The sequence below is a fragment of the Mus caroli genome, unplaced genomic scaffold (assembly GCF_978045245.1).
Source record: "Mus caroli unplaced genomic scaffold, Mus_caroli_1 scaffold_5, whole genome shotgun sequence".
Classification (NCBI taxonomy): domain Eukaryota; kingdom Metazoa; phylum Chordata; class Mammalia; order Rodentia; family Muridae; genus Mus; species Mus caroli.
In genome coordinates this window covers 149,091,478-149,116,455 of record NW_028227260.1, presented here as the reverse complement: position 1 = coordinate 149,116,455, position 24,978 = coordinate 149,091,478, and the positions used below count along the sequence as shown (strand labels likewise).

Sequence of the window (24,978 nt, the reverse complement as noted above, 5' to 3'; positions counted from 1 at the left end):
CTTTGTTCATCCCAGAAAATCATTTCCTTTCTGTGCAAGTTATATGTCATTCCCTAATTCAGAATTCTTGCAAAGAGTCCCAGCCCAGACCATGCTTCTCTCAGCTGGCTCTGATGAGTTTCCAAACTAGATAATCTTTTGCTTAGCAGGGACAGAGACCTGGCTTATCTACAAGTAGTATGGAGAACAAGTAGCTGGAGAACTAGAGGGACTCACATCCAACTCCTAAGAACCCACAGCCTTCCTCTTTTATTGAACAGTCACTTATTGATGAAAGAAATATAAATTTTAGCCGGGCGTGGTGGCGCACGCCTTTAATCCCAGCACTCGGGAGGCAGAGGCAGGCGGATTTCTGAGTTCGAGGCCAGCCTGGTCTACAAAGTGAGTTCCAGGACAGCCAGAGCTATACAGAGAAACCCTGTCTCGAAAAAAAAAAAAAAAAAAAAAAAAACCAAAAAAAAAAAAAAAAAAAAAGAAATATAAATTTTATTTGATAATTCACTTTGGTACTGGGGAATGAAATCCCAGTCTTTGTTCTTGCTAAAAATGCTCTCTTCTGTGTGTGCCTGGTACCCAAGGTTGCCAGAAGAGAGTGTCAGAACTGAGTTACACACCGTTGTGAGCCACCTCATGAGTTGAACTTAGGTCTTCCTGAAGAACAATCAGTGACCTTACCTGCCACACTGTCTCGCCAGCCCCTCCTTTACTTTCTTTCTTTTTTTTTAACCCATCAAGAAATATTTGTGAAATCTAAAGATTCTTAGAAATGTAGCCTTCCACTTGAATGCAGTTGACTTGCCAGGGGCTACATTCTTAGAGAAAACCGACTCTGCCTCTCTCTCTCTCTCTCTCTCTCTCTCTCTCTCTCTCTCTCTCTCTCTCTCTCTCTCTCCCTAGAGATTGGCAATTGCTCTACTGGCAGGGGTAGGATTTAATGCCTATTTCCCATCTCCACACTGGGAATTTGTCTCACTTTGATTTGTTTTGCTTTGTTTTATTGGTATGTTTTTGCATGCTGTCACAACCTTTCTGTTCATACAGAAGATACTGTTTCCTTGAAGTTGTCCACCACCTCTATCCCTTACACTCTTTCTGTCCCTTCTTCTGCAATGCTTTGGGAGGGGTGGTGCAGTGTTTATATCCCTTTTAGAGCTATGCATTCTACAGTCTCATATTTTCTGTGCCTTTTCCAGTTGTGTGTTTGTATTAATCACTATCTACTGCAAACAGAAGGTTCTCTGATGGGGGTTGGCAGGTGCATTAGTCTACAGGTATAATGATAAGAGTTTTCTTATCTTAAATTCATATGTTTATTTCCAGTTTTCTTCTTAGCAAGTTCAGATCAGCAACCAGAGGAGAAATCAGAACTCCAAAACCTGAAAGCGGAAGGAGCTATAGCTTGGACTTAGACAGTCAAAATCTTCAGAGTTTCAAGTCAGCCTCTGGTTCAGACAGGTAAGAGACATGCAAATTGAGTAATGACATAACCTGGGAATTAAGTTGATGATATTCCACCCATGTAGGGCATCTAAGTATCTGTAAAAGCTTGGCACACAGAGAATACTTAACATATGCTACACAAAGACAAGAAGAAATTTTTCAGTTGTTATAGAAAATCTTCCCTCTCAATTTACAGCTGTTAGAAAGATTTGTGTCATGGGAAGTAATACAAGCTCATATTTGGGAAGTCAGGGCTATAGTTCAAACAGAGATGTACCTGGCAGGTAATTCTTTTATCCATTTCTTAATCTTTTTCTGTTTCAACTTCTAAAACAAAATCCTCTAAGTGTCATATCCACTCCTTGCAGCTTTCAAAAACCATTAATAATTTTGTCATGTGTGCTGCCCCAGAGATTTTTTTTTTTTTTGTAATTCCATTTATTTCTTGTTTCACTGCCTCTGATTTCCAGATGGGTCAAGTGAGCCTGTCTTGTGCATAATGTCATCACTTGTCAGGAGAAGCAAAGAGAAAAAGTGAGGCTAGCCAAGAGCATAGTCACTTCCAATCAGTTCTGCTTGTGTGCCTTGTGTCAGCATAAGTCAGACCTTATTGTCATTACTATCAAAGCTAAAGGTAAGAAATAGTTGTCTGCTTTCATGGTACATTGCTTTGTGCGCATGTTAGCTCCAGTTTGATTTTGGGTACTCAGGCTACCTTCTTTTCCATTTTCCATTCTTTTCTCTTTAGGTTCTACAAGCAGAATTTCATTTTTCTTGTAACACTGCTGCATTTTCTCACTGTGGTGCTGAGTATGGAGACAAACACCTCACATGTTGTAATGTTATATAGTCTGGAACTTTTCCAGAGAAGAGACATTCTTTTGACTATTGACATTTTTATTAGTGTTATGGTAACTGTTCATATGAGTTTTATTTTTTCTCCAGAATTCTTCTACATGCCACTTTGTATAAGACTGTAGAGAAAAAAATATGTAAGAAAGAAATCATTTATTATTCACTATCAGAGGATCAGTATTGTGGACAGAATTTTCCAAGCATTTAAAAATGCAGATATATCCCCCATGTGATTAAAACATAATCAAAGCATCTTTGCCCTTGAAATAGTTTCACTTGGCTTCCCATCTATGCTGCCTTCATCAAATTTCTTTCTTCAAATCAGGCATGCTTTTTCATACCAGTCAAATCAGCTTCCAGAATGAGCAAGCAGAAGGATGGCTGAGAGTTTCAGAATAGTCTGAGCTACATAATGAGTCAAAGGGCAGCTGTGGCTTCATGATGAGAGCCTGTCTCAAAGATTCAAAATGAGAGAAAGAGAGAGAGAGAGAGAGAGAGAGAGAGAGAGAGACAGAGAGAGAGACAGAGAGAGAGACAGAGAGAGACAGAGAGAGACAGACAGAGACAGAGACAGAGACAGAGACAGAGACAGAGACAGAGACAGAGACAGAGAGACAGAGACAGAGACAGAATGGATAAATCTGTTTTATCTTTCCTTTTTACTTCCCTGGCTCTGAGCAGAGATGGTGTTCAAAGGTGGTATTGGTCTCTTCTTCTTAGCCTCTTTCGGACCCTTTGCTGGAGCCATCTTTTATTATTTTGTATTAATAGATGCTGTTATTCCAGAATCACTTTGCCTGGGCTTGTGTCTTTTGTCTTTTCTGTTGCTAGGCATGAGTAATTACAAAGCAGTAATACCATATGGGCATGTTTCATCAAATACTGGTGTTTTGACACAAGATTTTCTTGTAATTATAAACTAAAAGACAGACTGTAAATAGACTTTTAGAATCTTTGTATTTATTCTTTGGAAATTTCATACATGCATACAGTCTTTTTGCATCATATTCATTCCCCACTTCTACCTCCAACCTCTCCCAGATACCACTTTCATGTCCCCAAAGAAGACTTTATCTTGTTGTTCCAACATAATTTTTACTGGTTCATAAACCCCTATCACATTCACTTACTAGTCCTTGCCTGTCTAGTCCCCACCTTTGTGACCTCTCCAGTAGAAAAAAAAAAAAAGTCTCATTTGTGTTATGTATATATTCACTGGGGCATGGTCAAAATCTTAGTGGCCTGCCTCCTAAATAGAACTAAATCCTTGCTGGGAGCCATCTTTTGTGGAAGGTGACATCCCTGCATCCCTTCACAGTTTTCTTTTAAGTTGTGAATATATAAAATAGTTTGTAGAAAATTGAAATATTATCATCAGAGTTATTTGGATCTTGCATGCCAAGAGCAATGTTTTCCTATTAAGAAAAATGAAGATGCTCAAAAGATCCAAAGAGCAAACTGTCCTTTCCCTGGACATGTATTGACCTTGGTAATGACCTACTAATGTATTGCCACAATGAGCTTCATTCCCTTGTTCCAAGTGGTTCCTTAAAATGTTGAGGTGGGGGAGCGATCTTTTCTTAACTATCGTCTAAAGAAATTGTGAGATGATCATGTCTTTCATCCATGACCTGACCCAGCTTAGCAATCAGTCTCCTCTTTTCTTGAAAAAGCATGTTATTTCTTCGTGATTCATTGGTCTTTTCCTGGAGCAGCTGGGCTAAGACATTCCTTTTAAAAACTCACATCATATATGAGTGGAAATGATGTTTTTCAGATGCCTAATTGATTTATTTCTTTTCAGTAGTTTCAAAGCTGGAGAAATATAATCAGGATGGGAAAGGCATAGCCTTTCAGGAGAGCATAAGAAACGGCTATTCACTTGTTGCTAGGAACTGGACATACAAAACAAAGGATAGCTTTTAAAAGGTTGTCCACTGCCATTAATAAATGGGATACTACTCACAGTGGCTATTCCAAATTCTTTCTAAGTTCTAGTGAGTGGTTGCTATGCTCTATCAGAAACAGACTTCCAGACAAGGATTCATATAAGTGATTAATCAGTCAATTGACTTAATTTTATGTGTATGGGTGTTTGGTCTGATTGTATTTCTCTGCACCACAAGTGAGCGTGGTGCCCACAGAGACCAGAAGAGAGCGACAAATCTTATAAAACTGAAGTATTGTGAGCTGCTCTCATATGGATGCTGGGAAATGAACATAGGTCCTCTGGAAAAGCCAGAAGTGCTCTTAACCCTCAAGCCATCTCCCAACTTTCCAGCCTCTTACCCAAGAGCATTAAGAAAGGCAGAAGAGGGAATGTAAAGGCTAGGTAATGATTCAGGTCAGGTTAGACTGAGTCTGAGACCCCAGCCACTGCCTAAGGGATACAAACTATGCCCCTTTGCATTTGGAGGAACCAGCCCATTGTATTCTGATCTAAGTCAGTCACTGGGTATGGATTCTTCCATGCAGGGTTTCCTTGCTTAACAAATAAAGATAAAGGGTATTCGGAAATAAGAACTCGAGATAGCATTTTTAGTATAAGTACACACAGTGAAGTATTAGAAGACTTAATTCTTAATAAAGTTTGTCTATATGAAATTCAAATTTAAGAGCTTTGTATTTTATCTAAGTTTTCTACCATGTGGGTGAGAAGGAGAAAAATTCAAAGGCATTTCTGAGCCTGCAGCTCCAGTCTAAATGGACAAATCATAAAGGCATAAAGTTGAAAGCAACATCAGAAAGGCCCTTAGAAGCTATGGAGAGTATTAACATAGGATATAGGGGAAGTGTCTCTTTATCAGCATATGAAAAACACAGAACATTTGAAATCTGTTGTGGAGTAGAAGTGGGTGGAGGGGGAAGCTGTATTTCTGGGTAGCATTGTGTTCATGTTACTGGAGGTTGTGTATAAGCATCCACTTTGTTGTTCTCCCTTCCTCTTTGGTCCCCTACACACACACACACACACATACACACACACAAATTATTCTTTTACTTTTAATTGCTCTTACTGATTGCCACACTGTCTGTGAAGTTTTACAAGCTGCTTTGTTTGACTCTAAACCAAAAACAGAGATGACACTATTAAATCCAGTCCTTCACTAACCTCATCCTTATTCTAAGCCCCACTTTTCTCTGTTTCATGATCTCCTAGAAATAGGCCGTATATTTTTTATTTCCATGATTTAAAAAAAATCTATATTTCCATATGTATATTATTTGGGGAAAGTAAGTTTCTTAAATTCATCATATGATGTGATACTGACTGTACTTTCTTTTTTACATATAATTGTTTTAAGAGTTAGTTATTTATTTTATGTATGTAAGTACACTGTCACTGTCTTCAGACACACCAGAAGAGGGCATTGGATTCCATTACAGATGGTTGTGAGCTACCATGTGGTTGCTGGAATTTGAACTCAGGACCTCTGGAAGAGCAGTAAGTGCTCTTAACCACTGAGCCATCTCTCCAGCCACTGACTGTACTTATAATAATATTACAAGTAATATTATTTTTCTGTCCTTAGTAGGATTTTTATTATCTTCTTTGCAACTGATATTTCTGGTAGGCAGCATCTCCTCCATGATAATATTCTCTAGCAAGGTGGGAGTGTTCTAGCTTGGAGTAAGGATCACATACATAGTCAATACTGGTTTCTTTGCCCTCCCCCGCACCTTTTCTTTAGATGACACACTATAACTTACTTAGCAAACTCCTTTTAAACCCAGAATTTAAAATTGTTTTCATGTATATTGTATCTCTAAAATCATGTGAATTTTAATCTATAAATTTACCCGTACATGTTGGGGATAGAGCAACTGAGGTCCATATTAATATTTTGCATTTAATATCTCAGGCAACTGTGGTACATGCTTGTAATATACCAGCATGGGGAAGAGCTAGGTTTATGCCTGAGGCCCCATAGCCAGCCAGGCTAGCATACTTGGTGAGTTCAGTGCACTCTGGGTCAAAAGACAGTAAATGGCACCTGAAAAATGATACTCAAGATTACCTCCTGACCTCCATACACACAGACTCCACCCACAATGCACATTCTCTCTCTCTCTCTCTCTCTCTCTCTCTCTCTCTCTCTCTCTCTCTCTCTCTCTCTCTCTCCCTCCCTCCCTCCCTCCCTCCCTCTCAATTACTGCCTGGCTGTGGGTCTCTGTATTTGTTCCGATCAGCTGGCTGCAAGAGGAAGCATCTCTGATGATGAATGAATAAGGCACTGACCTATGAGCATACCAGAATATTATTAGGAGTTATTTTATCACTGTTTTTATTTTCTAAAAGACTGATAGTATTTGGTTTTACCCTGGGTTCCTGGGCTGTCTAGTCTCTGGTTCTTGGTCACCCAAGCAGTGCCAGGAATTATCTCCATCTTATGGAGTGAGCCTTACATCAAATCAGTTATTATTTGAGCATTAATCTTTCTGCTACCATTACTCTAGCATTGAGATCTACTAATTCTTATTTTTCTATTTTAACTTCTTTTGAGTAGGTAGGTCTCCCTTTAATGGAAGCAAGGGATGGACAATCAAAGCTACAAACTGTCATAAATATCCTAAAGCACATTATGAGACAATTGAGGGCTTAAGAAGTGAGGAAAATGATAAAGCACAGAGAGAAATATGGATTTATCCATATATTTATCAGCAGGAGACAAATGAGGTCTAGAGTTCCACAAATATTCCTTACCAAGAAACTAGTATTTATAACACACTTATAACTTATTCTTTCAGAATGTGTTGGCTTCTCCAAGTAGTTTGATTTTTTTTAAAGTGTAGACATGTACATCTGTGTGTTTATATATTTCTGTGAATAGCTTATATATTCAAACTAATATGTTTGGCTCTGCAGCCCATAAATTCTCCATCTTAACTTCTCAATTCTCTGGTTGTAGAAAGCAGCACAGACAATACATAAATAAAAGGGTATGTATGCTTTCTAACACCATTTATTTTATTGATATTGAAATATGAAGTTCATATATTTATGTATCATAAGATACTTTTCTTTTGTTTTTATCATCAATCTAAAAATGAGAAATTATTCTTGGCTTGCTAACCAGCAAAAATATTATATGTACACACTTAAATCCATCATTTTGGCGAATCTTAGTATCTCACTAAACCAGAAACTATATCTTCATTTATTGTAGTTGCCATGAGGCCAGATCAACACGTTTCCTGTGAGCACTATGGTAAATAGGAAGCCTGCTGGTTCATGGAAAGGGGCGCATGCAAGTGGACAAATGTCTGAGATAAATGGACTTACTGAGGAGTTTAGCACTGTGTTTTCCAGATTTTTCTGTGTATCGGAAGCAGCTAGGCAGTTTTAAAATATAAAATATACTGATTTCTTGATTACATGCTCAAAGTGCCCGCTGTGAGGTTTCAGATGTGCCCCAAGAGGTCAAGGCTTACCTCACGTAAGAAAGATTAAAGTTGTAGCATTTTAGGTCACCAACGACTGGGAGAGAGAACTGCATTTAACTTTTCCCTCTTTTCTTTTTAGATTTTTGATATTTCTATCTCATTTATCAGACTTACTTCATTTTCCAACTATAACTTCTTTCCCCCATCTTCCCATATATTCATTTCATGTTTGAAATAACTAAAAGAAGTTAGAAAAGTTTATAAGCCTCAGAAGGAATTCTCTACATTCTCTGTGTGGTACCATGTATTATGCCTTGGGCTCAATATTAGTTAGCTGTCAGATGTCCTCTAGATGCAGACATTTAACCAGGTAGTGCATGCTCAAAATTGTCAACCATTCTAGAAAGGGAGGGTACCAGACAATGATTTCCTAGATACCACTCCTGAAGAGCATTATATAAAACAGAAAGACAAGGCATTAAATTATAGTATGTCTTTCTTATCCTTGGATCATCTAAACAAATGTATGCATCTCAAGGGCATCATCAATATTTGGGGACATCATGGAATTAGTGATAGCAACTGCGTAGGCTTTTCTTTTATTAATTTTATTTTATTAGATAATTTCTTCATTTACATTTCAAATGCTATCCCTAAAGTCCCCTATACCGTCCCCCGGCTTTGCTCCCCTACCCACTCACTCCCACTTCTTGGCCCTGGCATTCCCCTGTACTGGGGCATATAAAGTTTGTAAGACCTAGGAGCCTCTCTTGCTGAAGGTACCCTGATATAGCTGTCTCGTATGAGGCTATGCCAGTGCCTGGCAAATACAGAAGTGGATGCTCACAGTCATCTATAGGATGGAGCACAGGGCCCCCAATGGAGGAGCTAGAGCAAGTACCCAAGGAACTGAAGGGGTCTGCAACCCTATAGGTGGAACAACAATATGAACTAACCAATACCCCCAGAGCTTGTGTTTCTAGCTGTATATGTAGTGTAGGCTTTTCAAAGTATATTTCATGAACTAAAGTAGAGAAGACTGGTCTAACCTAGAAAATATGTGTTTCTCAGTAAGCTGATATAACTGAGCCCACAGAGCCTGCCAAATGTATCCTTCTTGCCATTTCCCCTTAACTCTGTTAGCCTGACCATTTGTTGCCACTAGTTTCTAAAATGTATTTAAATCACAGCAACATGATATCTGAATCAAAAATGGAGCTTTCATAGTTGGCTTTCCAACTTCTCTAAATTTGACACAGATGCTATCATCCTCTTCCTATTTAAGTGGCAAAGGTTCTTGTATTTGTCATATTTAAATAATATTGAAAACACTTGACAGCTACATATTTAAAATTCTGTGCCTCTTTAGACTAAACCTTTCCTTAGTCTAATCAACCAAAAGGAAATATTTTGAGACATTCACAGTAAATGTCAAGGACAAATGTGAAAGTGTATGTCATTTCTGAGCTAATGCTGTTGGCAACAATAATTTCCAGTAGCTGACTTAGGATCATAGGAATTGCTTCCTTATTACAGGGTAGCCTGTTAAATGTCATCACTCTGATTAACCAACTGCTACCAGAGCCTCTGCAGTGATAGGACTTTCGCTGTCAGACTTATTGAAACCATGATGGAAAAACTGCTTATATTTGGGGAGACCTTCAACACAGATAGAAGCAGAAATATTCACACAAATCCCTTTGGTTGTAATTTATTGACCTCTTTTTACAAGATTCACCATTAGACATATTTTAAAGGGGGATTTGTTTTCTTCCTAAAATCGTAGGGGTAGGTGTTTCTAGAATAATATTCTTCTGAGAATCACCAACCTGTAGTTGTGACACATTACTGGGTAGGTGGCTAATCTCCTAAACAAAGTAGGTTGTCTGAGATGAGCAGAAGCATAAATGTAGCTAACTGCTGTCACAATGCAATGCCTGCTGGAGGAGGGTCTAGGAAAATTATCTCTATTGCATCAGGTGATTAAATCAAACCCAACAAACACAGCCATAAGTCGCTCTGAGATATTTTCATAGCACTGTAATTTGGAGTTATCACTAGAAAAAGGAGGCCAGAGATGCTACCTGCTAACAAAAGGATTTGACATCAAAGAATTCTGCTGGTTAGGATGACTTGATATGAGTGAGATGACATGAGGACAGTATGAAAAAGCAGAAGAAATCACCTCAGGCTGTGGGTGGATGTACAATATTGTTTTTAATCTCTTCTTTAGGTATTAACTTAGTGACAATAAGGTGACACAGTAGTGTGTATGTGGATACAGTAGCTCTTTTATTAATATTTTTTAGTTAGCAGAATTCACTGTGAAATTTTTATTCATTTATATAGCCATACATTATCTTTATTTGCTTCCCAGTGCCCGTTCCCTTCCTCCTTTTTGCTGGTCCTCAGAAAAGAAGGAAAAACCACGTGGGCAGAAAGGGCAGGAATGATTGTTCCCTCTCCCTTATTATTTATGATAAGATCCCACTTAACTAGCCCAAGCAAGCCTTGAACTCATGATTTCCCTGCCTTGGCCCCTGGAATACTGAGAGTAATGGTTGAGAACATCATGCCATGCTCACTTTTCTCATCATTAAGATAGAAATGTTATTTTGAGGGCAAGGAAACTGATGAAGACCTAAAATAGAGTAAATACTGCTGTGTGCATGGGGGCTGATGATGTCAATCAGGGAATAATTTGCTTTGGTGGCTTCTCTAGTACCTAGGCAGAAAAATACTCAGGAGTTATGGTTGACATCTATGATGCTCATTGCCTGTTCCTTCTTTTGCTAGATTTATTTTTCTGGTAGTAGGTTTAAACGTTATAATTCTTTCTTTGCCTGGTATTCTAGTATACAGCTTCAATGCCAGCCCTCAGGAGGCAGAGGCAGACAGAGCTGCCTCCATTTCTCTTCAGAAAAGAGCAGGACTCCCAGGGACAAACCTTTCTTTTAAATTCTAATTTGTCTGAATTCTTGATTTACTGGTGATACTCCACTGAAGAAGAAGAGCCCTGTGATCTCCTCCTGAGCAGGAATTGCATTTCTCCTCACTGAATAGAATCACATCATTTTCTCAGGCATGAAGGCAATTTGAGTTCATTTATCCAGTGTCACTATTTTATAGCATGAGTCAGACTAAGAACCGAACTGTAATTTCTAACCATTGATTAAGTATAACTGAGTGACTCTGTAGCAAGGAGGATGCCAGAGATAACAGCCTACAGTTAATAAGAATACCTTCAAGACTGACATATTGCACAGGAATTAGGATGGCAAACAAGACACATAGATATATCGATAAGGAATGAAAAAGAGGTGCGGACAAAGGAAGCAAATGACTTAGATGTGCATGTAAATTTGGTCAGTTTAGAGATATGTAATGTCTCAGAGTGCTCATGAAAAGTGGGAAATAAAATCTGAAAGGTAAGGTGAAGCTAATAAAATACAGTGGAGTTATAGAAGTCAGGATGTGGGGCATGGAACCTGGTGAAGTCCTGCAGGTCTTTGAGGAAGGTACCCTGAAACTGCTGTGCAGCTCCAGTATGGTCCTAGTGAACTGGCGTGGTTTGCATCCGTCATCATTTTTCTCCTAAACATTTCCTAGGCAGTGTCTTTGGCTGATGTCAAAGTCGGAATGTGCTTTGTCTTTTCATTTAGGGGAAGTACCACTTCATCAGATCTCATTGACCAGGAGGCTGGACGAAGAACATCAAAAAGCAGCTACAGCAATGGTGGAATCCCAGGTACTCAGAGGTCACCAGCCCCAAGTGCTCATAGTGTGACCTCCATCAACAGCAGAGTAAGTAAACAACTATAAAGAGATACCCAGTCTCTGGGACTTGGCTTTACTACCACCCATGAGTGAGTTTAAATTCTCTGTATGTCAGAGCATGTTGCTTATGCTGTTGAATGGAATGTATCCTTAGCATTGGCCCAGAAACCCAAAATCAAAAAGAAAGGGCAAACCAGGTTTTAAAGGTGGTGTCATATGACAGTAATTTCAATACCTGTGTGATTTAAACAAATATAAAAAGTTGATCGAAAGTTCTGACTTCCATTCTTCATGTTACTTCTCAGAGGACATATTTATAGATTAGCTATACTATTTTTTCTAAGCTGATTGGTAGTCTACAGAAAAAGTCGAACCTTAAAGTCATTTTATAATTTTCCTTTCTTTACATATGTTAAAATGAGAGGTCAGACACATAATTAAGTCTTAAATTATTATAAATGTGTGTGTATGTGTGTGTGTGTATGTATACACATATCCACATATATGAAAAATGATCTTTTGCATCACATTTTTTTTTCTTTTAAGGAAGAAAAATCACCAAGAATTTGGGAATAATATTTCTTTTATCAACTATTCTACTGGAAGTCATTCTTGGAATTAAGTTACCATCTATTAGACTTTTTTATTAAGCAAGAAATTCAATATTGGTGGCATCTATATTAAGAAATCTTAATATATGAACTTCAATACTTTGATTTAGCCATAATTTGGTGAAGTGAAACCTCCTGAAAGGCCCTGGACAAAGAAAGATTGAAAATAAGTGAAAAGAATTAGCCATGCAAATGTCTGGGCAAAGTGTCCTCCAGATAGACAAGGACAATGTTGGAGGCGTACAAACAAGAAAGCTGCTGCTCCATCTTTGAACATCAGGGCCCTGGCTTTAATAGCTTGTAAAATATCTGAACACATATATGCCCTTCATAAGGAAAATAATGTGATTTATGAATTACTTTTCTGTCTTAGTAACAAGAAAATATTTTCTTTTTCCCTCTTTGAAAGCACCTGCTTAGACCAGCTTGAGTTTAAGAGCAAAGAAGTTCCAAGTCCCGAGTTTATTGTATTCATTTGGAATTCCCCTTACATTGTATTCCCCTTAAATATGTGGGGAGATGGATCATCCTTGTTTTGAAATAGATCAAACTGGATTAACTCATGGTTACTGGACTAGTAGTTGGCTGCTACTGCCAGCATAAAGAACCTGAGGTGAAAGCATGCCTGATTTGCTAAAGGAAAACTGTAAAGGCCAGAGAACTTACATTAGGGAATGGGGGAAGAGTACTCATGTGTGGGTTCAGAGGAGGCATAAGTCAGTAAGGCCTTGAAAGGTGCTGCAGTATTTAGTCCGAATAGGATAGGAAAGACTGTCTGGTTCAAGTAGCACAGCAATATGGTTTACCACCTGATGTTGGCAGGATCTTGAGATGGGGCTGCTGAGGGACAGCTGAGAGAAGTAAGGGAAACCCAGAGACCATTTGGAAAGCCTTCACCATGCTGCAGCCATTAGAAGGAGCTGGGGAACAGGGAGGCAGCAGCCAGAGTAGGGAACAATCAGACTGTTTCAGTATTTTGGAGGAAGAATCAAAAGACATTTGGACAGATTGAATATCAGTGATTGATCTGTTTCAATAAAGCCTAAATTGTACCTCCCTAGATAAAAGGCAGGTTTTGAATTCCATATGTATTTATACCAAGCTCAGCAAGTGGATTTTGTTTAGCAGTCAGAAAAGTGCATAGATTGTTGATGACTAGATTTCCTTCTTTGGTAACCTAACAAGGAATGATATTTAATGTATTTATGAGCTGGTAGCGAGGAGACCCTGAGAAGATACTTGTACAGGGCGCAGGAAACTTGCATGCCTTGTAAAGAAACCTGTGGCTGAGAAAAAGTATGAGGAAGGGGGGCTGGAAGTAATGATAATGTTTTCCAACTACTATGCTATTAAAGTGTTCAAAAAAGTTATCATCTACTGCGCCTGTGCAGTGAGTAGCAGCCAACACTCAGTCCAGTTGTCATAAGTTAATCCAAATTGATCCATCTCAAAGCATGGATGATCTAATCCAGATTGATCCATCTCAAAGCAAGGACAATCTATCTTCCCACGTATTATTTGAGGAGAAAGAACAATTTTGTCCAGATGCTTCTCCTACAATGAAGTCAGGAAGGATTACTCTGAGGAGACAGTGATGGTGTGGAGCTTGCTTGCTTTTCTATTCTAGCTGGTCTAAGCAGGTGCTTTCAAAGCAGAAAGAAGAAAATATTTCCTTGTTAATAAGACAGAAAAGCAATTCATAAATCACATTGTTTTCCTGATGAGAGTCATAGATGCGTGGGTGCAAGTGTGTGTGTGTGTATACATGTGGGTGCAAATGTGTGTATATGTACATGTGGGTGCAAGTGTGTGTGTACATGTGCATGTGGGTACAAGTGGTGTGTGTGTGTGTGCATATGGGTGAAAGTGTGTGCATGTGTGTGTGTGTACATGTTCATGTAGGTTCAAGTGTGTGTCTGTCTGTACATGTGCACGTGGGTACAAGTATGTTGTTTGTGTGTGTGTGTGTGTGCATGTGGGTACAAGTGTGTGTGTGTGTGGTATGTACATGTGGGTGCAAGTGTGTGTGTGTGCATGTGGATGTGGGTGCAAGTGTGTTGTGTGTGTATGCGGGTGAAAGTGTGTGTGCATGTGGGTGAAAGTGTGTGTGTGTGTGTGTGTGTGTACATGTGCACGTGTGTGCAAGTATGTTGTGTGGGTGTGTATGTGCATGTGAGTACAAGTGTGTGTATGTGTGTGGATCTGTAGCAAAGGTGACAATTTCTCCTATAAATGAAAAACTTTTAGAGAATGAATATCTCTGTGCTATATTATAAACTGCTAGTTTTATGCCTCACCTGAACATCTAGAACAATGGTTCTCAACCTTCCTAATGTTGTACCCTTATGTTGTGGTGACCCCCCAACCATAAAATCATTTTCATTGTTTCATTGTTACCTCATAACTGCCATTTTGCTACTGTTATGAATTGTAAATATCTGTGTTTTCTGATAGTCTAAGGCAACCCCTGTAAAAGAGTTGTTTAGCTCCCCAGGAGTCCCAACCCACAGGCAGAGAACTGCTCTCTAGAACATGTGTTATACGTTAACGACTATACAATGTCAAGTGACCTATTAATGTTCAATATTAATGGTACCACCAGATCACCTATGGGAAATTTTCCATCATCCTAATTGCTAATAAGGAGCTTAGTCTTGCTTCATTAGAGGTCTTCTATGTGTTAAGAATTTTCTGATGAGCTGTTAAAAATGATCTAAACTAATTCATCTATTTGACCTCTGCTATACTTTGGATAACCTTTGCTAGCCTACGCTAATTAGAGAAGTTAGAAAAAATATACTTTTTCTATAGGTCTTACATGTTGAAAATGATGAAATAATGAATAGAGTCTACTGGAGCTGAATTGGTTAACATGCTAAGCAAGTAAGAGGCAAGTCTATCTGTGGAGGCTTTATTAAAGTATCCCTGAATGTCTTAAGATGTCAGGCAACCAGGAGTGAACACAGCCTGTAGGGCACTATTTAACTGTTTATAAAGAAAAATGGTAAAATCTCTCTTGGTTTTAACAATTATTACATCATGGTGCCATTTTCATGGGCATTTAACCTTAGCTTAGTTCTCAAACTGCCCACAGGTTTCTTTTTTTAACATTAAATAAAGCTTGGCTAGATAGTGGCCACTAGACATGACAGAGGAAATGTTCCTGTGTAATCTCAACAACATGGCTGCTGAGCAAGAGAATCAGATTCCTCTAAGGCTATGCTCCTGCCAGTGGTCAGCACCGGATACGTGTATACCTGAACAATGCTAAATGGACTCAGTAAATTACACACACACACACTCACTCACAAATACACACACACACAAACACACACATATATACACACTCACAAACACACACATACACACACACACACACACACACACACACACACACACACACACAGATGAATGAGGAATGAGGCATGTTCTTGCCATGGCAAACAATACATTCACTCAGCACTTCACCTACTCCTTACAAGTCTCCATTCTTACAAACATTGCTAGACATTATGCATGGCAGTTTTCTTTCAACATACATGTGACTGACTATATTTTCATCACCTAGCCTTCTACATGGAAAAGGTGACAAGGTCTTAGTTTAAATGTTGATAGAGAAAGTAAGATGTATGTGAGTCAGCTTTCTAGGGTCTAGCTCAGAGGGTCTCAAACTGTGGGTCGTGGACCTCTTTGGGGATCGAACAACCCTTTTATGTGGGTCTCCTAAGACCATCAGAAAACACAGAGGTTTATGTTACAGCTTACAACCATAGCAAAGGACACTTATGAAGTAGCAACAAAAATACTGTTATGGTTGGAGGTCACCACAACACGCGGAACTGTATTAAAGAGTCACAGCAATAGGAAGGTTGAGAACCACTGCTCTAGCTAGACACAAAATGAATAAAAAGTCTCTACATGTTTGGTTTTCCATCATTGCAACGATGCCTGAGATACAACCAATTAAAAGTAGAATTTTGCTTTAGCCTACAGTTCTTGAGGTTTCATGTTGGAAAAAAATAGGAAGGGACAAAAAAGAAAGAAACAAAAGTGGAAAAAACAAGGAAAAGAAAATACCTTCCTTTGTGGCATCTAATAAAACAGAATCTGGCAGGCAATGCATTGCAGAGAAAGCTGCTCACACCTACTTGACACACCCCTTAAAGCATTCCCTCATAATCCAGTCTGACCAACCTAAAGATCAAAGAACCCATTGTTTGGACCTTGGGGAAATAGTCTTTACAAAAACCACAACAGGAGAGGGGATGCTGACAGAAGACCAAAGAATCTGAGGGCTCATTGCTACTCCATGTAAGATTGGAAGTTCCTATACAATCTTTCTTGCTAATCTAATTTCACTAGTTTTATGAATCAGAAAAATCAAATATGTTTCATTTAAATTGAAACCTTCATGGGTTCAATTTTATGTGGTAACTTTTGATATATAGGCTTCTGATAAAGGTCCTATAAATATTATTTCATTCCTTCCCCCAAATAATACACATAAATAATTTTATACTAAAGCATACTTATATGAAAATGTTTTTAAGAGAAATCAACCAGTATAATGGTCCTTTTTTTTTTTTTTCGTGTTTTTTCTTTGTTTTTTTTTTTGTTTTTTTTTGTTTTTTTTTTTGTGGGAAGGAACATGGGTTTGAAAATTCCATGGCTTTGGCTACCATTGAAAGCACCTGTGAAGAGCTCACAAAGAGTCACCGCAGAAACACATCAGGTACACCTTCCATAGCGGTGTCTGGCACCTCACTCTCCTCAGGTGGGTAGTTATAATGCATGCATCGTACTAAATGTACTTTTAAAAAAAAAGACTAGACGAGGTTGAATTTCCTGTGTTATATGGTATTGAGTGGAAGTTTTAGACTTGAGAAAACAATCATCCATGGTAGTAATAGGCCAATGCAAAATCCTTTTCTGAAGGTGGTCCCAAGTAATGCCTTGGGCCACTCCATTTATAAAAACTTTACTTATTGAGTATATAGCTTTGTCATAAGTCATTGTGAAGGTTCAAAGCTATACCAGATTATCAGTATAGAAACACAGAAAATACAAATAGTTCTAGGGTACATTTGATTTGACAGGTAATAACTCTCAAGAATCAAGGGAATAGTTCAGTCTATAGAATAGTTGGATAGTCCATGTACCCAAACACATTTTTTTCATCTTTTAAACTAGAATTACTTGTAAGAAGCTTAGCCTACTGTGCTTTTTATTGCTGGAATAAACCCAATGAACAACAGCAGTTTGGAGAAGAAAGGGTTTATTTCCTTATATAGCTCATAGTCTCTCATGAAGGGAAAGCTGGAACGAAAGCACAGACCATGGAGAAGTGTGGCTGCCTTACTGACTTGCTCTTCATGGTGTGCTCAATTTGCTTTCATATACCCCAGCACCAGTTGCACAAGGGTGGTGCTGTCCACAGTGAACTGCTTTCTTCCATGTCTCACGGGCTTACTGACAGGCCAATCTCATGGAAGCATTTTCTCAACTGACAGTAACAGCAGAAAGGGAGTGGGTGGGGTATACATGGGAGGGTTTGAAGGGAAGAGAGGGAAGGGGAAAATTATGTAATTATACTCTAATTCCAATATATGAATTATTAAATACATTATTAAAAACATTTTGTTTTGTTTTTAAAGAGAGGGTTTCTCTATATAGCCTTGGATGTCCTGAAACTCACTCTGTAGACCAGGCTTGCCTTAAACTCAGAAATCTGCCTGCCTCTGCCTCTGCCTCCCAAGTGCTGTGATTAGAGGTGTGCTCCACCAATGCCCAACCAATATCATCTCAATAAAAGGAATTCTATGATACCTTAAAGAAAAAAACTAGCAGCACACATATTAAAAATATTAGTGAGAATTTTATTCATATGAGTATTACTTACATTACAGTTTATTACCTATAAGAAAATTCTCCAGAGAAATATATCATCATTGTAATGTTTATGTGTCATATATTAAGCTAAATTCATAATTAAACCTTCAATATTAAACCATTATGTGTTGCTCAATGACATTATCTTCCTGTAGCCCAAGGCTAGATTCTAGCTTGTAACTTGAATTTCAAGGAAGCTGCTTTTAGGCCGCAGGCTCCCAAATGGTTTGTGTGTGCATGATTTTGCATGTTTGTGGGTGTACCCACTTGTGTGGCACTGGGGAACAGAGCCCTCAAAAATGCATGTTCTCAAAAACAGGAAAGTAGCCCAGCAAGATGATGTAGTGAGTAAAAGCACTTGCTGACAAACCTGACATGTGTGTTCAGTTCCCTGGGGCTCATGTGACAAAAGGAAAGAACCAACTCCCAAAAGCTGTCCCGTGATTTCCACCCTTGTGCCATGGCACACATGGTTGCAAACGTACCCTAAGTAAGTAGATAGATATAGTTTCAAAAGATAAAGACTGTAAAGAACTTCACCTATTCAATGGAAATATATCAGTGTAACCTAGAAAGTAACATCATAAGGTCAACTTCTACTCCATAGCTTCCAGAACTGGTCATTCCGTGTGCACTCTGTCAGGCACCACGCTAAGCACTTCATCACTGCATTTGCCATTACAAACTTAAGTATTTGATTGCTCTTTCCAGTCTCTCTCCTCTATAAGCAGCAATATTTGTCTCAGCAGGACTTTAGAACAGAAGTATTCTGTGCAAGTAAACTGCCCTGACTTGGTAAGCTGTCTACAGCATTGTTGAGAAGCACATCATTTATTGACTGATGCTTTAAAGACTAATATCAAGATGTTCTATTGTAAAGGAATGTTCAAGTAACTAATGAAATCAGAATCTCTTCCTATAGCCCTTCCCTTTTTCAGGAAAGGAAGTCATATCATTTAAAATGGAGATCTATGCTTGGTTGGCTTCATTTTATGTCAAATGGGCAAACACAGTAAATCTTCAAAAGTGATAATTTTTCTCATGAAGCTTAAAGGTCCAATCTATGCACAATTTTATTATTTAGGAAGGAGTAAATCAGAATCTTTAAACAGCTTAAAGCTACCCTTGGATTTTATAACAGAGCACTTAACCCCCTGTGATCAAAGGCCAAATGAACACAGACGTGTTCGTCTTCATACCAAGGCAATTTTCAAAACACTATAAAAATTTAACTATGTTAATGTAAAACAGCATGAAGTTTATGAGACTGGATGTGGTTTCCATGACACTGTATTTGTACTCTCTCTCTCTCTCTCTCTCTCTCTCTCTCTCTCTCTCTCTCTCTCTCTCTGTGTGTGTGTGTGTGTGTGTGTGTGTGTGTGTGTGTATCTGTCTGCATGTTGTAATATTGAAACATTTTCAATGGAAATGCAGAAGGATGATGAAGTAAGCTGATTCACATCTGCATTTCATATTTCTCCCTCCAGAGCGCAGTCGATCTGAGTTAGATTTGAGTGAGTCATTCGCAGAAGACTTAGAGGACACTTCAAGCATAAGAAGCAGATCTGTCCCTGGGGCTTTAGACAAAGACTTGGTAAGTTGGATGTAGAAGAAAGTTCAATAACACATGGAAAGGAGAGCATGATCTTGCTTCAAGCACTTACACTGTTAGGTAATAAGTTTAGAGTAAAATAAAGACATACAGTGTGTCTTCCTGGTAGTTTTCACTGTCAACTGTAAGAGAAACTAAAACAGTATACTTATAAAACTAAAAAAATACTGCAAGTAAAATTACTTTATGAATATATACATATAACTTAAAATAATATAAAGTCACTTGGCAATGTGTTAAAATGCATTAAATGAATGAAGTAAATAAAATAAATAAAAATTAAAATAATATAATATGTATTATATAATATATGATATGTGATATATGATATATGATTGCTATATGTTATATTAACTATAATCTATAACCCATATTCTATAATCTATAATCCACAATCTATAATCTAAACATATAATATAAACTATACAAAATTAATAATTGTATAATACATATACATATGTTGGTAACCTTAGCTAAGGTTGGTGGCGGTGGCACATGCCTTTAATCTCAGCACTTAGGAGGCAGAGGCAGGCAAATCTCTGTAAGTTTGAGGCCAGCCTGGTCTACTGAGTGAATGAGTTCTAGAGCTCTTATACAGAAGACTCCTGCCTCAAAAAATAAATAAATACATGAAATAAAGTAATATTATATTACAACAATATATTTTTAAATATTTTAAAACTGTGCTTAAAAAAGCCAAAAACTTTGGATAAAATTCTAATCATGCCTATAAAATTCTACTTTGAAACTGATGAAAGCCATTTAAATATGATTTCAAATATTAAATATTAAAATTCTCAGTATATGCCATTTTAAATGTTAATATTATTAATCCATTTCAATTACAACTTAGTAGACAATGTGGATTCTCACTGCCATTATTAGTTAATAGTATTCTTGAGGTTTGAAAGGTATGTAAGACAAAATAGAAATGTTTTTATAAGTATTAAATTTTGCACAAAATATGAAATACTACTTGTATGCTCAGAAACACCTGGATAATTTAGTAATAAAATCTACTAGAATTGACAATAGAATCTACTTACTGGATTGTATCCAATGGCTTTCTCAGCCTGCTCTCTTATACACATTAGGCCCAAGAGTAGCACTGCCCACAGTGAATTAGGCCCTTCCACATTAATATAAATCAAGGAAGTGCCCCCACATGACAATCTAATAGGGACATTCTCTCTTCTGATTCTCTTTACCCAGATAATCCTAGCATGTGCCAAGTTGCCAGAGAAATAACCAGAACAAAGGAAATAACACTGAAAATGAAGTTGTAGCTTTTCTCTCTAGGTTGTGATTTTTTAAATAATTAATTAATTAATTACGTTTTTAATATCCTAAATGCTGCCCTGCCCTCAAGTACCCCCTTCACAGAGTCCCTCCCCCCTGGGGGCCCTCCTCCTCCTCTGAGAGGGTGGGACCTCCCTGGATATCCTCCACCCTGGAACATCAAGTCTGGAGGGTTAGGCGCATACTAGTCCACTGAGGCCAGATGAAGCAGCTCTGTTGTGCCAGTTGTTGGGGACCCACATGGAGACTGAGCTGTACATCTGCTACATATGTGCCAGGGGCCTCAGTCCAGCATGTGTGTGCTCTTCGGTTGGTGGCTTAGTCTCTGAGAGCCCCCAAGGGTCCAGGTAGTTGACTCTGTTGGTCTTCCTGTAGAGTTCCTATCCCCTTCAGGGCCTTCAGTCCTTCCTCCTATTCTTCCATAGGGGTCCCTGAACTCATTCCACTGTTTGGCTGTGGGTCTCTGCATCTGTTTCAATCAGCTGCTGGGTGGAGCCTCTCAGATGACAGATATGCTAATCTCTTTACTGCCAGCACACAAGTATCATTTCTAGTGCCAGGGATTGGTGCTTATCCATGGAGTGGGACTCAAAGTGGGCTGGTTATTGGTTGACCATTCCCTCAGTCTCTGCTCCATTTTTGTCTCTGCATTTCTTTTAAACAGGACAAATTTTAGATTAAAAATTTTGTGGGTGGTTTGATGTCCTTATCTCTTCACTAGGAGTCCTGCCTGACTACAGGAGGTAGCCACTTCAGGCTCCATATCCCCACTGTTATACATCTTGGCTAAGGTTACCAGCACTGACTGCTGGGAACCTCCCAGATCCCAGATCTCTGACACTAGATTCTCCCCACCCCCTGACCCCTGGCAGCTACAGATTTCTAATCATTCTCCTGGCCTTCTGGCCCCTTCTCCCCACACCTGATCCTGAACCCCCATTACCCTCCCCAACCCTTCTCCCACTCAGGTCCCTTCCTTCCTTTGCCTCCTATGACTGTTTTATTTCCCCTTGTAAATGAGATTCAAGAATCCTCACATGGACCTTCCTTCTTGTTTAGCTTCTTTGGGTCTGTGGGATATTATGGATATCCTTTACCTTATAGCTAATATCCACTTATCAATAGATACATAGTATGCATGTCCTTCGGGGTCTGGGTTACCTCACTCGGGATGATATTTTCTAGTTCCATCAATTTGCCTGTAAAATTAAAAATATCCTAATTTTAATAGCTGAATAGTATTCCATTGTGTAGATGGACCACATTTTCTGTATCTATTTGATTGGGGTACATCAAGGTTGTTTCTTGTTTCTGGCTATTGCAAGTAAAGCTCTGTGAACATAGTGGAGCATGTATCTTTGTTGTATGGTGTAGTATTGTTTGGTATATGTCCAGGAGCGGTATAGCTGGGTCTTCGGGTAGAACTAGTTCCAGTTTTCTGAGACAGTGCCAGACTGCTTTCCAGAGTGGTTATACAAGTTTGCCCTCCTACCAGCAATGGAGGAGTGTTTCCCTTGTTCCACATCCTTGCCAGCATCTGCTGTCACTTGAGTGTTTGATCTTAGCCATTCAGATGGGTTTAAGGTAGAATCAGCAGTTCATTTATTTTCAGATGATGAGATCCTATATGTAATAAATCCTAAATGATATAAAAATATGATATGACTACAGTCAATTCTTCAAGGTCTTAAGATATAGGATTATTTAAAAATTCAATTATATCGTACACACTATTAGTAAACAGCTGGAAAATCAAGTTGTGAATGTAATCCTAACAATAACATGAAAAGTACTTGAAAAATGTAGGAAATGAGTGTATTTTTGAATATATAAGGTATACTTTGTGACTTAAAAAAAATTGAGCTAAATTAGAGGCCTGAATAAATGGAGAGGTACTCTGTTTATAGTTTAGGAAATTTCATGTTTTTTAGGTTAAAAACTCCTTCCAGGTTAATCTATGGATTCAATACCAATCAAAACTCACTAAGAAATTTTGTAAAACTGGACATTAGAATTCTGAAATTCATATTAACATGCCATGAGCCCAGGACAGAAGTAGTTACTCTTGTGTGTAAAAGGCTCTAAGGCTAAATGATTAGTTCATTATATTAATCTTTCTATTTTCCTGCATTCGTGGACATATTTCAGAACACACCCCATGTCATATGGATGCTTGAAATTTTTCATAATCTATTTTCACAAGAAAGTAAAGAATCAGCCGGGCGTGGTGGCACACGCCTTTAATCCCAGCACTCGGGAGGCAGAGGCAGGCGGATTTCTGAGTTCGAGGCCAGCCTGGTCTACAAAGTGAGTGCCAGGACAGCCAGGGCTATACAGAGAAACCCTGTCTCGAAAAACCAAAAAAAAAAAAAAAGAAAGTAAAGAATCATGAAGACTCAAACGCTGTGTTATAACTGCTACACAATTGCACAGTCAAAACAGGAAGCATAAGAAAACATTAGCTGATACAACAGTAAGGATTTTTCTGCCACACTTTAAAGAAATATTTAGTTTGAAAGTATCCAAGATGAGAAATAAATAATAATTCATACCTAGAAACATTAAAATCAAAGAATATCAGATATAAGAGAAATTTCTTTAAAATGCATAGAAATAAATTCTATTTCATACAAATAAACAAGAATCAATTGATGACAATTTTCTATGGTAATACTGAGTTCAAGATAAAAACAGTAAGATTTTGAAAGTATTGAAAGAAAACTATTTTAAACCTAGAACTTTAAAAACAAATCCTATTTAAAGATAACATGGCCTCTAAGACTTACCAAACAAAAGCCCACGTTGAAAACAGTTTAAGGTCAAATACACTTATGAAAAGAAAGAAATCTTGGAATGGTTGCAAAACATTTTAAAAACAAATGTTATTATATAAACTGGTAAAGTTGTACTAATGGTGCTAAGATCAAAGAAGCAAAAACCGAATACATATACACATTAAACAAGTCTTAAAATTCTTTTTTTAAAAACATACCAGTGAAGATCACTGATCTTATAGAAGTTATGTTAAACATCAAAAAAGTAAGTTAAATAATTCATAAATTTTCATGGTAAAAACATTCTACTAAGCAATTATTCACATAAGGAAGAAATGATAACAAAGAGGTGGTGGTAGAGAGAGAGAGACTGGAGAGACGGGAAGAGTTTGTGTGAGGGAAAGTGTGTAGTGGAGGGTGAGTTTTATCTAAAACTACCTTAAGCATATTGTCCAAATTGGATCACTTTAGAGACCAAGGAGGCAGGAATTAAACCCATGTCTATTCCAATCCAAATTTTATGTTCTTTCCATCAAGCAAGCATTACAAGAAAAAGACTACCAACAATGCCCTGACCCTGTCTACTCCTTTGATTTGGTAATTAAGATGAACAAAAGCCTAAACCTGAGAGGTGATTTCTCTGGTTTTCCTTGATTTTCTGAGTATCTGTGAAATAAATCTCCTTCTTTTTCATGTAAAAGAAAGCTTCCTATGATAGAAATAAACTAAGGTGTTATCTTTTCCATCTTTTCCTAGAACTCCTTAGAAGACACTGAAGACAGTGTTGACTTAGTGTCCTCCAGGTTTTCTGCAAATACCCACAGTCTGGCAAGTGGATTGTCAACTGTAAGCATTCTCACAGAATCTTTCTTTCTCTTGTTCATTCCCAGCACCTTTTCAAAAGAGATGGTAAGGTGTGATTGTATGTCCAATCTATTGTAGATTCCAGCTTGCCCTGTGCCCTCACAACTTACACTCTATTTTGACTCCTGAATTCTTCCTTCTTTTTCCATGATCTTCACACAGCTTTGGAACTGGCTTCATTCCCATTTTATAAAGAACTGGATAAGAGGAGTTTGAAGACTCCCAGCTCAAAGAATTAAATGGTGGAAGAGATAGAAAAACGAATTACCATGATATGACCATTGATAGTTGCATGAGCCATTTGGGTTCTCCAATAAACATACTCAATTGTTTCATAAATACCCAAAGAAATTCTTAAATCTCTTCATTTTTTAATGTAATATCCAGTCATCTCAAGTCTATAGATTTTTCCAGTTCTGTTGATAAGCTTCCCTCCTACCATTCTCTCAGCACTGCAACTCTGTCTACAATA

The 24,978-nt window shown here is 38.1% G+C and overlaps 1 protein-coding gene across 1 annotated transcript in view; it reads left to right on the top strand.

Moving 5' to 3' along the window:
* Window positions 1–24,978, top strand: part of Sytl5 (synaptotagmin like 5) — a 259,986-nt gene that overhangs the window by 206,008 nt on the left and 29,000 nt on the right. The window contains exons 7-11 of the mRNA XM_085838277.1: window positions 1,321–1,455; window positions 11,343–11,484; window positions 16,713–16,842; window positions 19,445–19,551; window positions 24,399–24,488. Coding sequence (XP_085694403.1) covers window positions 1,321–1,455; window positions 11,343–11,484; window positions 16,713–16,842; window positions 19,445–19,551; window positions 24,399–24,488 — 604 coding nt within the window. The remainder of the gene's footprint in view (window positions 1–1,320; window positions 1,456–11,342; window positions 11,485–16,712; window positions 16,843–19,444; window positions 19,552–24,398; window positions 24,489–24,978) is intronic.